General features: G+C 45.1%; 1 protein-coding gene across 3 annotated transcripts in view; it reads right to left on the bottom strand.

The window, feature by feature from the left end:
- Nucleotides 1–515: 515 nt before the first annotated feature.
- Nucleotides 516–14,695, bottom strand: part of MAOA (monoamine oxidase A) — a 75,410-nt gene continuing 61,230 nt past the window's right edge. For all 3 annotated transcript variants that reach the window (XM_047764456.1, XM_047764458.1, XM_047764459.1), the window contains 6 exons: nt 12,579–12,632; nt 7,493–7,550; nt 5,695–5,792; nt 1,892–2,003; nt 1,204–1,266; nt 516–930 (listed from right to left, as the gene is read on the bottom strand). In XM_047764456.1, the coding sequence (XP_047620412.1) occupies nt 784–930; nt 1,204–1,266; nt 1,892–2,003; nt 5,695–5,792; nt 7,493–7,550; nt 12,579–12,632 (532 nt within the window). In that variant the 3' untranslated portion in view covers nt 516–783. The remainder of the gene's footprint in view (nt 931–1,203; nt 1,267–1,891; nt 2,004–5,694; nt 5,793–7,492; nt 7,551–12,578; nt 12,633–14,695) is intronic.

The following is a 14,695-nucleotide window of genomic DNA, read 5'->3' as shown; positions in this document are numbered from 1 at the left end:
TTCCAAGAGGACAAGGACAAGCCTACGGCAGCCAGTGTGACGCGGAGCCAATCAGGAAGGCCTCCTGGGGGCACAATCTTGCCGCCCTTCACTCACCTGGGGAGCTCCACAAACATCCCAGCAAGTCATTTTAAATATCATACCTTGGTGAACACTGTCCTCTTTCAGAAGCAAAAGGGGAAAAAATACCCACTAGCACGAAGCCTAGACATCTAGAAACCTCCCGGGAATTAGAAGCAGTCAGAAGATTCCTGAGGCGGCAGCCCACATGGTGTGGTCTGCCCCCCACCGGTCTGAGGGCCTGAGTCCCATCTCTACCGCTTTCTCCCATTGGAAGGGGAGCTGTGAGCCCATGGGTTCCCAAACGACGCTTGAGCCTTTAGCCAAGAACCCCAAAGGACCGTCATGGGCCGGCCCTGAACCTACCCAACCTCTAGAGATGGAAAGTCCACTGCCTCCTTTGCACGATCCTCAGGCGTTTTATGTTAAACGGGAGAAAAACAGGACACAGAAACTGTTTCTTATGAGTACATCAACTTTAAGTTCTTGAAATGAAAAACTGATCACAAGGTTATTTCCTACCAATCAACACCAGTTGGTTTACAGACAAATCGCAAGGTGGAACTTGATCTTACTGAAATCAAGGAAGTGATACACTGAGATTAAACTGAGGAGTTAAATCGGTGCACTTAAAGGTGATCTGATGACGCAGGTGTCAATTTGTCAATGTTTTGCTTTGGATGATACTGGGAAAGGATAAGCAGAAAGCATGAGGCCGAAACTTCAGGATCGGGTCAGCAGCCTGAATTTGTACACGGCAAGCCACAGGGCAGTTACCGAGGTGGAAAATCCGATGATCTTAAGCAGCCCGGTCACGGAAGGCAGGTTTCTCTCCCAGAAGGTGCGGGTGATCTCAAAAGCTGGAACATCCTGGATGAATGAATGCAGATCATTAGCAGAAAACCCTTGCACGGCCAAGGAGAGGCAAAACACGTCTCTACAACCAGCTCTACAACTAGAAGAAGAGAGATTTCTTTTTTGGGTCAAGCCACACAAGGTGTGCAGAAGTTTCAGGGCCAGGGATTGAACCTGTGCCACAGCAGTGACATTTCCAAATCCTTAACTGCTAGGCCATCAGGGAACTCCAGGTAAGAGATTTTTACAAGCAATGCGTGGCTTATGGAGACGGAGCTCCCAATTTACCTCTGATTCAGGTTCTCGAAGCCATATGTCTTTCTTTGACACCTTCCCCAAAGCATTCAAGATCTGAAAGAAAGTGACCATGGTCTTATGAGATGAGGTTCTGTAGGGGGCTTTTTTATTATCATTATTTTCACTTTATTTTGGGGCCTCGCCCAAAGCATGGACAAGTTTCCAGGCCAGGGACTGAACCCACACCACAGCACAACACTGGATCCTTAACCTGCTGAGCCACCAGGAAACTCCAAGGTTCTGTAGTTTTGACAGATTCAAGGCCCTGCTGGCCACAGATGAGCCCCAGGGGTGGGATGAGGGGCAGAGAGATGGACATACAGCTTATGGGCAGCAAGATCTGGAAAGACCAGGAAGTTCCTATTGTGGCTCAACAGTAACGAACCTGACTAGTAGGACATGGGGACACGGGTTCGATCCCTGGCCTCGCTCTGTGGGTTGGGAATCCAGCATGGCCGTGAGCTGTGGTGTAGTTTGCAGATGTGGCTCAGATTCCGAGTTGCTGTGGCTGTGGCCTAGGCCGGCGGCTACAGCTCCGATTAGACCTCTAGCCTGGGAACTTCCATATGCTGCAGGAGTGGCCCTAAAAAACAAACAAACAAACAAAAAAGATCTGGAAAGATGAGATGCCAGTTTTGGGGCCGGATTCAGGAGGGAGGGCAGTGCAGCTTTGTCTTACCTCTCTAGCCGCCCGTTCGCCGGCTTCTACTGCTCCTTCCATGTAACCGCTCCATTGTGTGGCAGTCTCGGTGCCAGCAAAGAATATCCTGCCTACGGGCTGGCGGATCACCCTTCAAGGGAACAGAGAGGTGGCAAAGAGTTACCCTGAAAGGTGCTGCGGGGAAATGAGCTAATCTCAGCCCTCATTTACTCCCCAGAGACAAGGAAAGTCAAATTGTTTCCAACCCTCCGCCCACGCAACTCAGCCAAAGGCAAAAGGCTCCTCCTTGTTTCCTGGGCCCGCGCCCAAGGATCTAAACATCCAAGCCACAGACCATCAGTCACTACAGGTAATGCTGCCCTTTTGCTAGCCAGCCAGCATTAAAATATAAGAACATGCTTTAGGGAGTTCCCTTCGTGGCTCAGCAGTTAACGAACCCGACTAGGATCCGTGAGCCCGCAGGTTCGATCCCTTGGCCTTGCTCAGTGGGTTAAGGATCCGGCGTTGCCATGAGCTGTGGTATGGGTCATAGACACGGCTTGGATCTGGTTTTGCTGTGGCTGTGGCTACAGCTCCAATTAGACCCCTGACCTGGGAACCTCCATATGCCGAGGGTGCAGCCCTAAAAGAACAAAAAAGAAAAGAGAAAAATAGAAGAGAAGATGCTTTAAATCCACACTCAGATTTCTTTGCTGTGCGTTTCCTGTTTGCAGTCCACTGTGCTACCGATGGTAAGGGGGGTGTTCCTCAAACCCCAGCCACGAAGATACTCCCAGGGTGCTGGGGAGAAACCGTGGTGGCGAGTGGGAAGGCAGAGAGAGGAACTGATTTCTAGCAAAGGAGAGACCTGAGGGATTATATGTCTACCTTCTTAAAAACAAAACAAAACAAAACAAAAAAAACACCTCTGAGAGTTCCCTCTGTGGCGTTAACTGGGTTAAGAATCTGGCTCGGGTTGCTGCAGAGATGCAGGTTCAATCCCTGGCCTGGCAACTGGACTTAAACGATCCAGCGTCGCCCCAGCCGTGGCTTGGATTCAACCCCTGGGCCAAGAACTTCCATTTGCAGTGAGTGCGGCCATAAAAACAAAACAAAGCAAAACAAAAAAACTCTCTGTGAGGAGTTCCCGTCGTGGCGCAGTAGTTAACAAATCCGACTAGGAACCATGAGGTTGCAGGTTCAATCCCTGGCCTTGCTCAGTGGGTCAAGGATCTGGTGTTGCCGTGAGCTGTGGTGTAGGTTGCAGACGAGGCTCGGATCCCGCGTTGCTGTGGCCCTGGTATAGGCTGGCGGCTACAGCTCCTATTAGACCCCTAGCCTGGGAACCTCCATATGCCAAAGGTGCGGCTCAAGAAAAGGCAAAAAGACAAAAACAAAAACAAAAAAAACACAACTCTCTGTGAAGTTAGCTTCTATGGATTTATCTAGAGACCAGCTGAGGGTGGCAAAATGAGTCTTCTCTTACAATGAGGTCTTGGTGAAGAGAACCATGGAAAGGCTGTGCTAAACGAACAACTGTCCCTTCCTTCTGGTTTTTTATTTTTTTATTTTTTGTTTTTAGGGCCTCACCTGCAGCATATGGAGGTTCCCAGGCTAGGGGTCGAATCAGAGCCGCAACACCACAGCCACAGCAATGCCAGATCCCAGCCACATCTGTGACTTACACCACAGCTCCTGGCAACGTCGGACCATTAACGCCCTGAGAAAGGCCAGGGATCAAACCCGAATCCTCATGGATACTAGTCTGGTTCGTTTGTGCTGAGCCACGACGGGAACTCCTGTCTCTCTCATACCTTGTTGACTTTGATTCCTGCCATGTCTGCAGCCGCTTTCATGAAACCCCTCACTGCATACCTCTAGCCCAAAGGCCTTGCCCTCAACCCGCTGGCATGCCCTTTTGTAACTCAGGAATCCGTGGCTTCATCTCTTCCTAATCCTACTCCTCTCTTCTAGACTTTTACCTTGACTCTAGAGCTATTCCAGTTAATCAACAGTTATCACTAACAGCGGCTTTTCATCCTCAACTTGAGATATGATAGAAAGAGCCAACACTAATTGCCCTTTGGAAAAGGAACTGTAAAAAGCACCCAAGACCCAAATAGGTTTTCCCATGAATCATTTAATCTGCTATCGGATATTGACGACTTGCACTGAAATACTGCATGACTCTAAAACGATTGTCACATAAACAAAAATGGAACTAAAATCACTGTTTAATTAATAATTCCATTAAGAAAAAAAAAAACAATCCTACTGTATAGCACTGGGAACTTTGACTAGTCACTTATGATGGAGCATGATAATGTGAGAAAGAAGAATGTATACATGTATGTGTGACTGGGCCTTGCTGTACAGTAGAAAATTGACAGAACACTGTAAACCAGCTATAATGGAAAAAATAAAAATCTTTATAAATGAAAAAAAAGAAAAAAACAACCAAAGGAGTTCCCATGGTGGTGCAGTGGTAACAAACCCAACTAATATCCATGAGGTTGTGGGTTCGATCCCTGGCCCTGCTCAGCGGGCTAAGGATCCAGTGTTGCTGTGAACTGTGGTGTAGGTCACAGATGCAGCTCGGATCCTGCATTGCTGTGGCTGTGGCATAGGCTGGCAGCTGTAGTTCCGATTCCCCCCAAGCCTGGGAACTTCCATATGCCTCAGGTGCAGCCCTAAAAAAAGCAAAAACCAAAACAAAACAAAACAAAAAAAGAAACAGGAATGCTGATTCCTATTTCTGAAATTCCCACTGAGGGCAGAAGATCTAAACAGATATTTCTCCAAAGAAGCAAGACAAATAGCCAGGAGGCACATGGAAAGATGCTCAACATCACTGATTATTAGAGAAATGCAAATCAAAACTAATATGAGGTACCACTTCACACTGGTCAGAATGGCCATCATTAATAAGTCTTACAAATAACAAATGCTGAAGAGGATGTGAAGAAAAAGGACCCTTCCTGCACTGTTGGTAGGAATGTAAGTTGGTACAATCACTGTGGAAAACAGTATGGAGATTCCTCAGAATGCTGAAAATAGAACTACCATATTCCTGGGGATATATCCAGATGAAACTATAATTCAGGAGTTCTCGTCATGGCCCAGTGGTTAACGAATCTGACTAGGAACGATGAGGTTGCAGGTTCTATCCCCGGCCTCGATCAGTAGGTTAAGGATCCGGCATTGCCATGAGCTGTGGTGTAGGTCACAGATGTGGCTTGGGTCTGGCGTTGCTGTGGCTCTGGTGTAGGCTGGTGGCTACAGCTCCAATTAGACCCCTAGCCTGGGAACCTCCACATGCCATGGGTGCGGCCCTAGAAAAGACAGAAAGACCAAAAAAAAAAAAGAAAAAAAAAGAAACTATAATTCAAAAAGATACGTGCCCTTCTATGATCACTGCAGCAATGGGAACAACCTAAATGTCCATCAACAGAAGCTTGGATAAAGAAGATGTGGTACATATATGCAATGGAATATTATTCAGCCATAAAAAAGAATGGAGTAATGCCATTTGCAGCAACATGGATGTGACTATAGATTATTATACTAAGTGAAGTAAGTCAGAAAGAGAATGACAAATACCATATGCTATCACTCATATGTGGACTCTAAAATATGACACAAATGAACCTATCTATGGAACAGAAACAGACTCATGGACAAGGAGGACAGACTCATGGTTGCCAAGAGGGAGGGGCTTGGGGGAGGGGTGGAGTGGGAGAAAGAAATAAAACAAAAAATGAAGTAAAATTCCCATTGAGCTTTGCTTATCTATTAAGTTGGATGCAGGTCTTGAATCAATTGGTATGGTATCTGGGTAGTACCTTCCATACTGAGTCATGATCCCAGGGGGGAAGTAGGCAGTGTAGCAGCCCCCCGAGTACTGCTCCTCACACCAGTTCTTCTCTTCATAGTGCACGGGCTGCAAGACAGAGAGGAGAGAAAATTTCAAAGGGAAGACAAAGCTAAAATGCTACCAGTTGACAATAAAAAGATCTTCTGTGCTTTAACAAAAAGTTTTTACGTTAAAAAAAAAAATAAAGCAAGTTCCCATTGTGGTTCAGTGGAAATGAAGCTGACTAGCATCCACGAGGACGCAGGTTTGATCCCTGGCCTTGCTCAGTGGGTTAAGGATCCGGCGTTGCTGTGAGCTGTGGTGTAGGTCGAAGATACGACTCAGATCTGGTGTTGCTCTGGCTGTGGTGTAGGCCAGTGGCTACAACTCCGATTAGAACCCTAGCCTGGGAACCTCCATATGCCGAGGGTGTGGCCCTAAAAAGACAAAAAAATAAATAAAAGCAGCCCTGTTTTTCTAACTGAAGGGGAAACACAACAGTACCAGGTAATGGCCTTTTGTGGTACCAACTGACAAAACATGTATCCTTGGACTTTTTCAACCTCTCATCTAGGAGACACATATTCCACCATCTGGAAGAGGGCATCATCAGATTGCAAAAGACTTCGAAGTCTTTTTTTTTCTCCTCCTTTTTATAGCCACACCTGTGGCATATGGAAATTCCCAGGCTAGGGGTCAAATCGGAGCTGTAGACGCTGGCCTACCCCACAGCCATATCAACACCAGATCCGAGCCACATTTGTGACCTACACTGCAGCTTGTGGCAATACCAGCTCCTTAACCCACTGAGCGAGGCCAGGGATCCAACCCCCATGCTCATGGACACTATGTCAGGTTCTTAACCTGCTGAGCCATGTTGGGAACTCCAGATTCTAATGTCTTTAAGACCCCATCAACAATCAGGTTCTTGAAAGGTCTGCTTATATCTCTGCATTCTCTAAATAACAGACTCTACGTCTCCAACTACCAAGGCATTACTGCTGAAAAAAAGGGTGGAAGGGGGGAGGGAAAAGCTAAGCAGGGTGTCTAAGAAAAAAGCTTTTTTTCAGAACCACTTCTCTCAGCTGGAGATGCGAAGAATGGGAATGCTGCTAAACAGAGGATAATTAAAGATGAAACATGTTTCCCAAGGGACTCAAGAGAACCTTCTCTGATTTCCCTAACACATTCTGCAAGTTTATTCCTTGAACAGTTCAGAGATAATCCCCTGGAAGAGCCTCCCAGCTATCCTGGTTGGATGTTCAAAAAGAATTTCAGTCTCATAATCGCTTTTGAATTCCTCAATGAACTGTGAACTGAATCTGCAGATGGAAAAACAAATTAGTATGACTTTGACCCAGGCAGAGAGTCCAGATTCAGTCTCTCTTATCAAGTAAGGACCACTGTGCCTTCAGCCACAAATGATGATAGAGTTGGGATTTTATTTTGTAGCACTTGGATGACCTGGCCAGGCAGGCAGGACCTGTGTTCTGGGAACTGACCTCACCCAGCCTGGAGATAATACTCGAAGCCCTAGGCTCTCATGACCACTGGCTGCCAGTTGTCCAGTGAACATTTAAACAGCCCAAGGAGCTGCTGCATCAGAAACTGCCTGCACCGGCAGCAGCTTTTAATGGCCTTTTGTGATTGCTGAAGTTAATCCTCCGGCAAGCTTATCCCTTTACACTCTCTTCACAAGACTGTCAGGAAACCAGAATCTGCTTTGCTTTACCACTTAGAGCAAACAGAGCAGAACCTGCTAGGAAGGAAAGATGGGGATTTCTTACATGTAAAGCTTCTTGAGATCCTAGCACTTTGGCGTAGAGCTCACAGATTTTCCGCTTTCTATAAAAAAAGAACGAAAAAAAAAAGTTAAAGAAGAAATAACTGATGAGCATGGAATAAACACAATGAGTTCTGGGGCTCTTGCCAAAGAACCAGATTTGTTAAGGGAAAAATGAAAATCAATGGTCTTCTGTGACTACACACGATGAACAGTGCCATGAATCTCTGCACTCAGATTAACCTTCTTTTCCTCAACACAGTCACGTGATTTGAAGATTCAACAGAATTTTTCTTCTCTTTTACAGTTTGGCCCCTTCTGGTACCTAGTACCATATCTATTCAAGATGAAAATGTGGAAAATGAGTCTAAATTAAATTCAGTTTTAGGAATCGATTCTAAATCACTTTTCTGGAATACGTAAAATTCTAAAATAATTGGAGTTCCTGTTGTGGCACAGCAGAAACGAATCCGACTAGCAACTGTGAGGTTTCAGGTTTGATCCCTGCCCTCGCTCAGTGGGTTAAGGATCCGGTGTTGCTATGAGCTGTGGTGTAGGTCATAGATGTGGCTCAGATCTGGCATTGCTGTGTCTGTGGTGTAGGCTGGCAGCTGTAGCTCTGATTCGACCACTAGCCTGGGAACCTCCATATGCAGCAGATGCGGCCCTAAAAAAAAAAAAAAAAAATTTCTAAAACAGTCCATTTCATCAGTCTGCAGTAAGTATGATGGTGTCTTTTACTACTTATATTTTAAAGATCAATGAATATATGAAGCACATTCAATCTTTAAAATATAAAATATGCTACACTAGGAGAGGCCTATAGTTATTCCAGGCTAGTGATCTTTTATTTGACAGAATGGTCTGTGGACAGAGAACTGAGCCCAAAGGGCATCTTCGGTCAGGGTGGGGCATGATGCACTAGGTCATGCACTAGGTCATGTTACCTCAAGCCCAGGGTTTGGTCATCCTCATAATTCATTATGTAAAGGACCAGCACTGAACACAGCACATATTATACCTTAAAAATAAAGAGCTTAATTTATCTAAGTACTTCTTGAAACAGATACATTTTTTTCTTTTTTGACCACACCCTCAGCATTTGGAAGTTCACAGGCCAGGGAACCTATGGCACAGCTGCAGCAATGCCAGATCCTTAACCCATCGTGCCAGGCCAGGGATCAAACCCGCATGCTCAGCAGCCAACGGGAGCTGCTGCAGAGACAATGCCGGATCCTTAACCTGCTGCACCAGTGGGTAAGGATCTCCTTGAAACAGATATATTTTAAACTCACAACCACTCTTGGTGAAATTAGAAGTTTTAATTTACTAAAATCATCCATTTTAGAAATGAATGGTTCTATTTCGGGAATTGTTTGAAGAAGTTCACACAGATTCAGTTATACACTTTAAGTTTTACCTTATTTAGTCTTCATATAGTTTAAATAAAGTGCTCCAGAGTATTTTTTTTACAGACTAACAAGCAATTGGAAAAAATGTGGCAAAGGGTTCACATCTATAAGACTTAAGTTTTAAAAGCTAAAGAGACAAATGGCAAAAAAAATAGGTTGGAGGAGGGAAGCAAAGGTTATACGTACAATAAATAGATTTTAAAAGATAATTATTTAATGTCGGAATTACATTAGAAAATATTTTGAAAATGTGGTCTCTTTGGGAGTTCCCTGGTGGTACAGCAGGTTAAAGACCTGGTATTGTCTCTGCAGTGGTTCTGGTCACTGCAGTGTCAACCCCTAGCCCAAGAACTTCTGCATGTCACAGGTGCGGCCAAAAAAAGAGTGTCCCCTCTGAATAATGAACTGGAAAATGTAACTTTATAAATGTATCTAAATGCTCATACTTACACCATTTATATACCTCCCAGATTCTCCTGCTCATGGCTATTTAGCTTTAAGTCAAGAGGAGGAGGTAGAATTAAAAATGTTGTTTGCTGATACCATTTCACCATGGAAGGTTTTAAGGGAAGTACAAATGTCACTCCTGAGGTGATGTAACACGACATTAGGTGGCCATTTAAGCTCCAGTACAGACAGGCAAGGTTTGGTTTCCTTTAAGGAACTGTTTCTACTACAGATCAATCATGATCAAGGAAAGGCAGAACCAGAAGTCTCAAGACTACTGTCCACCTGTCTGTCTCTGTCTAATTGAAGGCCTTCATTTCAGACATGAGGAGGCTGAGGCTCAGTGCACTGAAGAGACTGGCTCAACATCACTCAGCTAATTAATGGCAGGGCAGAGGGTCCACTCTCCTGAGCATCCTGCCTGTAGTAAGTGCTCAATGAAAATTGATCGAATCAAAATCCATCCTCAGTCCAGCGTGGTACCCTCTTTTCTACTCTGTGATGAGACTGATTCTTACCTACTTCACTTGAGTGTCCCAGGAAATAATTTTGACATTTTGAGTCAATTAGAAAACCAAAAAGTATTGACAATCATTATTCTGAAAAGTGTACTAATGCTTAACTTATTTTCAGTACAAGTCATAATAGAAATAGAAGTCATTATTGACTGTATTTCACATTATTAAAAGAGTCAAGGATAAGTTCATACAAACACATCAGGAGATTATCTTCCCATCCCTTCCTCCCCTTAAAATTAAACATTTTTTGAAAAAAGTTATATAAGATAAGGATGTTGGAGCAATGCAGTAATTGATTAGGTGGGCTCTAAAAATAAAGAATATACCTTTTTATTTATTTATTTATTTATTTTGCCTTGTAGGGCCACACCTGTGGCATATGGAAGTTCCCAGGCTAGGGGTCGAATCAGAGCTACAGCTTCCAGCCTACACCACAGCCACAGCAACACAGGATCCGAGCCGTGTCTGTAACCTACACCACAGCTCACGGCAATGCTGGATCCTTAACCCACTGAGCAAGGTCAGGGATCAAACCTGCATCCTCATGAATACTAGTTGGAGTTGTTTCCACTGAGCCACAATGGGAACTCCAAAACATACTTTAAATGATGGCCAAAAGAGGTCATTCTGCCAGCTGAATTTAGCCATGGTTTCTAAATCTGGCTCTTCATCATAATCACTCAAAAGTTTTGTTAAAATATAAGTACTCAGGCCCCACCCCTAACCTACCAAATCATAATCTACCAGCCTCAGAAAAATATATTTTCCAAACATTCTTTTGGGGATTTTGACGCAGTTGGTTCTGGGAACCATTACTTCAGTCAATGACATTCAAAGTACTATGGGTGGGAATTCCCGTGAGGGCCCAGCGGAAAAAAATCTGACTAATATCCATGAGGATGCAAGTTCGATCCCTCGCCTTGCTCAGCGGGTTAAGGATCTGGCGTTGCTGTGGCTGTGGTGTAGGCCAGCAGCTGTAGCTCTGATTCAACCCCTAGCCTGGGAACTTCCATGTGCCGTGGGTTCGGCCCTGAAAGAAAAAGAAAAGTACTAAGGGTTTTGCTTTACAAAAACTTTTAAGAAGTTCAGTCACTATGTGGAATCATAACCAAATGGCTACATCCAGGCTGGTATTTATTTTACTATTAAGAAGGAGGGAAAGCAGGAAATCCAAAAGAAAATGTCAAGCTTAGTGTGGCATGATGGAAAAAAGTACACATTAGATGCTATTCTTGACTTTGTCACAAGCCAGCTGTGGAGCCTTGAACCAATCATTCCCCATCGCTAGACCCCAAATTCTTACCCTAGTGAGTGAGTAGGTGGACACTAAAATAGTTCCCTTTCTGACGTCAAATCTCTTGGTTGCTCAAATAAACAAATACGTGTGCAAATGCAGGAACTCCTGCAGCTTTTCCCTGACTCGCAAAGTCATCAAAATAAACTCAAAGCAAGGCCTACTAGTGGATTTGCTGCTTAATGTTTACAGTAAATGCAGAGGAGTTTCCGCCATGGTGCAACAGGATGGGTGGCATCTCTGCAGCATCAGGATGCAGGTTCAATCCTTGGCTCAGCACAGTGGGTTAAAGTATCTGGCTGGGCTTGGATCCTGGCCGGGGAACTCCATATGCCATGGAGCGGCCAAAAAAGAAAGAAAAAATAAAGAAATAAAGTAAATGCAAGGAGTTCCTGTCGTGGTTCAGTGCTAACAAACCCGACTAGGATCCATGAGGGTGTGGGTTCAATCCCTGGCCTCGCTCAGGGGGTTAAGGATCCAGTGTTGCCGTGAGCTGTGGCGTAGGTTGCAGACGTGGTTCCGATCCCGCGTATGTCACGGATGTGGCTTGGGTCCTATGCGGCTGTGGCATAGGCTGGCAGCTGTAGCTCTGATTCGACCCCTAGCCTGGGAATCTCCATACGCCAAGTACATGGCCCTAAAAAGAAAAAATAATAATACAAAAATAAAAATAAAATAAATGCAGAGAAAAGTATACATTTGCATGTATACTGGCTCTCTTCAAAAGCTAACAGGATTTAGGGCTACTCTAAAGAAGGGAAGCCCAAAAATGTCCAGCAGCAGCCCCCACACAGCCTAGCGAGTGTTTCTAGGTGAGAGTTCCAGGTAAGATGTTATGTGAACAAAAGGATTCCAAAGCAAAACAAAATATAACAAGGCAGAAAGAAAGGGAGCAAAAAAAAAAAATGAGAGAGAGAGAGAAGCCATTGTTCTCAAATAATTGTTCTAGACTAGGAAGCTCGTGGGAGAAAACCTCAGAGCTGTATCGTGTCCTCGATAATCAAAGGAGAATCAAGTTGCAATAAGGTGGAGCACCAATGTATGGATTTACTTTTCAGAAAAAAGTACATGTCACAGAACCTTGGAAAAGGGAGAATGGTGTCTTACAAGGTATGCGGACTTGACCTCTAAAGTTTTTTTTTTTTTCACAGCTAACATTCTCTGTGAATTTTCTCTATTCATCTTACTGGGAAACCCTACCTCGCAACCAGTGTAAATGGACACATATAAGTAACAGTAAATTAATACATGCATATGGGTAAGGGCTGAGTTGGCGGGAATACAAAGGGGTTGATTTGGGGGGTTTTGAGAATATTAATGAATTACTGCATTTTTCATAATGCGCTTATACTGTTGTTCATGCAACAAGCACAATAGAAAGCTAACCTTTTTTTATGTGTTTCAGATGGACATTCTTACCTTATTTCTTTATGAACCTTAGCAAGGCGGTCAGCTTTTCGAGCAAGGATGAAGCTGGAGAGAAAGAAAGGTTCCATGTGAATGATTAGGTGACAGTGGTTTATCTTTTTTTTTTTTTTTTGTCTTTTTAGGGCTGCAGCTGTAGCATATGGAAGTTCCTGGGTTAGGAGTTGAATGAGAGCTGCAGCTGCCGGCCTACGCCACAGCCACAGCAATGCCAGATCCGAGCCACCTCTGAGACCTACACCATAGCTCATGGCAACGCCAGATCCTTAACCCACTGATTGAGTCCAGGGATCGGACTTGCAACCTTATGGATACTGGTCGGGCTCTTAACCCACTGAGCCATAACGGGAACTCCTATTTATTCATTTTTTATGGCCACACCCATGGCACATGGATGTTCTTAGGCTAGGGATTGAATCCGACCTGCAGCTGTGACCTCTGCCTCCGCCTCAGCTGCAGCGACGCCAGATCCTTTAACACACAGTGGTTTATCTTCCGATAGTGGTTTATCTTAAGAGTTGCCACTTCTTTGTAAAATGTTCTTGCCTCCACCTACTCCGTATTATTAAACTCTCCCTCATCCTCCCATTATTTCCGTCTATTGGAGCAAATGTTCTGCTGTCTTCACCTGCCTCTATATCCAAAACCCCTGCTGGGCTGTGGGCTTCTAAAAGGCAGGTCTACTTCTACTTGATATTTTACCCCCAAAGTTTTGCACAGTTGCTGGCATATAGAAAATGGAATGTTAGATGAATTAATGTTGAGTTAAGTGATTACCCCGGTAATGACCATTGCCATAGGCCAAGTACTGGATAAAAGCTGGAAAAACAAGCATCATTAAGTGCCTGCTGTGGATGCCACAGTGATAGGGATGGAGTACGGGTGGTTGTGGGGGGGCCCAGTGGGGGACCATGGATAGCGAGGGGGGCCTGGGGAGCTTTGGGAGATCACTGTGCCTTGGTGACCGCATGGGAGGGCCATCAGAATGAGGCAGGTTTGCTTGACTAGCGGGGAGGTGAGATATGCCTCAGGTCATTGGGGGGTGGGGTGGGGGGACGCCTGCATTCAGGGTCAGGCCAAGGGCAGGAGTTTTAGGACCACCCTTCTGCTGATTTGAATAAGCACCAAGACAGTCCCAGTTTGACCTTAGAATGTCAAATATTCCCTTACTGGATACCAAGGAGGAGCTATGACTCGAAGAAAGAGGAAGAGGCGACCCCCACTCCCCTTGGGTTATAAAACTGTAGCCCACCTGATCCTCAGGGTACAGCCTCCTTGCCTGCCCGCTTGCATCTCTCACAAGCGTCCTATCTTAATAAATCTATTTCTTGCCTATCACTTTGTCTCTCGCTGAATTCCTTCTGCGTTGGGGCACAAAGAACCTGAATCTCAGTAAGTCCAGATACCAAATGAGTGATTCTAATTTAAAAACTGTGGGTTGGAGTTCCCGTCATGGCTCAGCAGTTAGCAAACATGACTAGCCTCCATGAGGACACGGGTTCGATCCCTGGCCTTACTCAGTGGGTTAAGGATCCTGCGTTGCCATAAGCTGTGGTGTAGGTCACAGGCGCAGCTGGATCCTGCGTTGCTGTGGCTGTGGTGTAGGCCAGTGGTTATAGCTCCAATTCAACCCCTAGCCTGGGAACCTCCATATGCCAAGGGTGCGGCCCTAAAAAGACAAAAAAATAAATAAATAAAATAAAATAAAATAAAAATTAAAACTGAGGGTTCAATTCCCAATCCAGATTTAGGCTGGGTTTGAGCCCCAGCACATGGGTTCAAGTCCCAATCTGGGTTCTGGCTCGGTTCATGTCATAAATTCAGTTTCAATAGTGGGCCTCCCAGTTCCCCCTTTAGGACCAAACACTCATTAAGCCTCAGCTCACAGTTGAGCTCTTTCCTAGCAATTGCATTCAGCAGCAGGGGACTGCCTGGCGCAGGGTCTCAACCCCCTCCCAGAATGACTGGCTCCAGGGGTCTAGCCCCTCGCCTCAGTGCAAGGTAATCCCAGCTCCAGAGTCTCCCACAGGATGACTGAAGCCTCTGTTGAGGCAAAATTGGGCCCAACCTCTCCCTCTGCCCAATCCCGATTCCTTCCCTTCCCCACGGGA

Source organism: Phacochoerus africanus, chromosome X, assembly GCF_016906955.1.
Source record: "Phacochoerus africanus isolate WHEZ1 chromosome X, ROS_Pafr_v1, whole genome shotgun sequence".
NCBI classification, from domain to species: domain Eukaryota; kingdom Metazoa; phylum Chordata; class Mammalia; order Artiodactyla; family Suidae; genus Phacochoerus; species Phacochoerus africanus.
The sequence above is the reverse complement of the archived record's forward strand: the minus strand, read 5'-3'. Positions and strand labels throughout refer to the sequence as shown.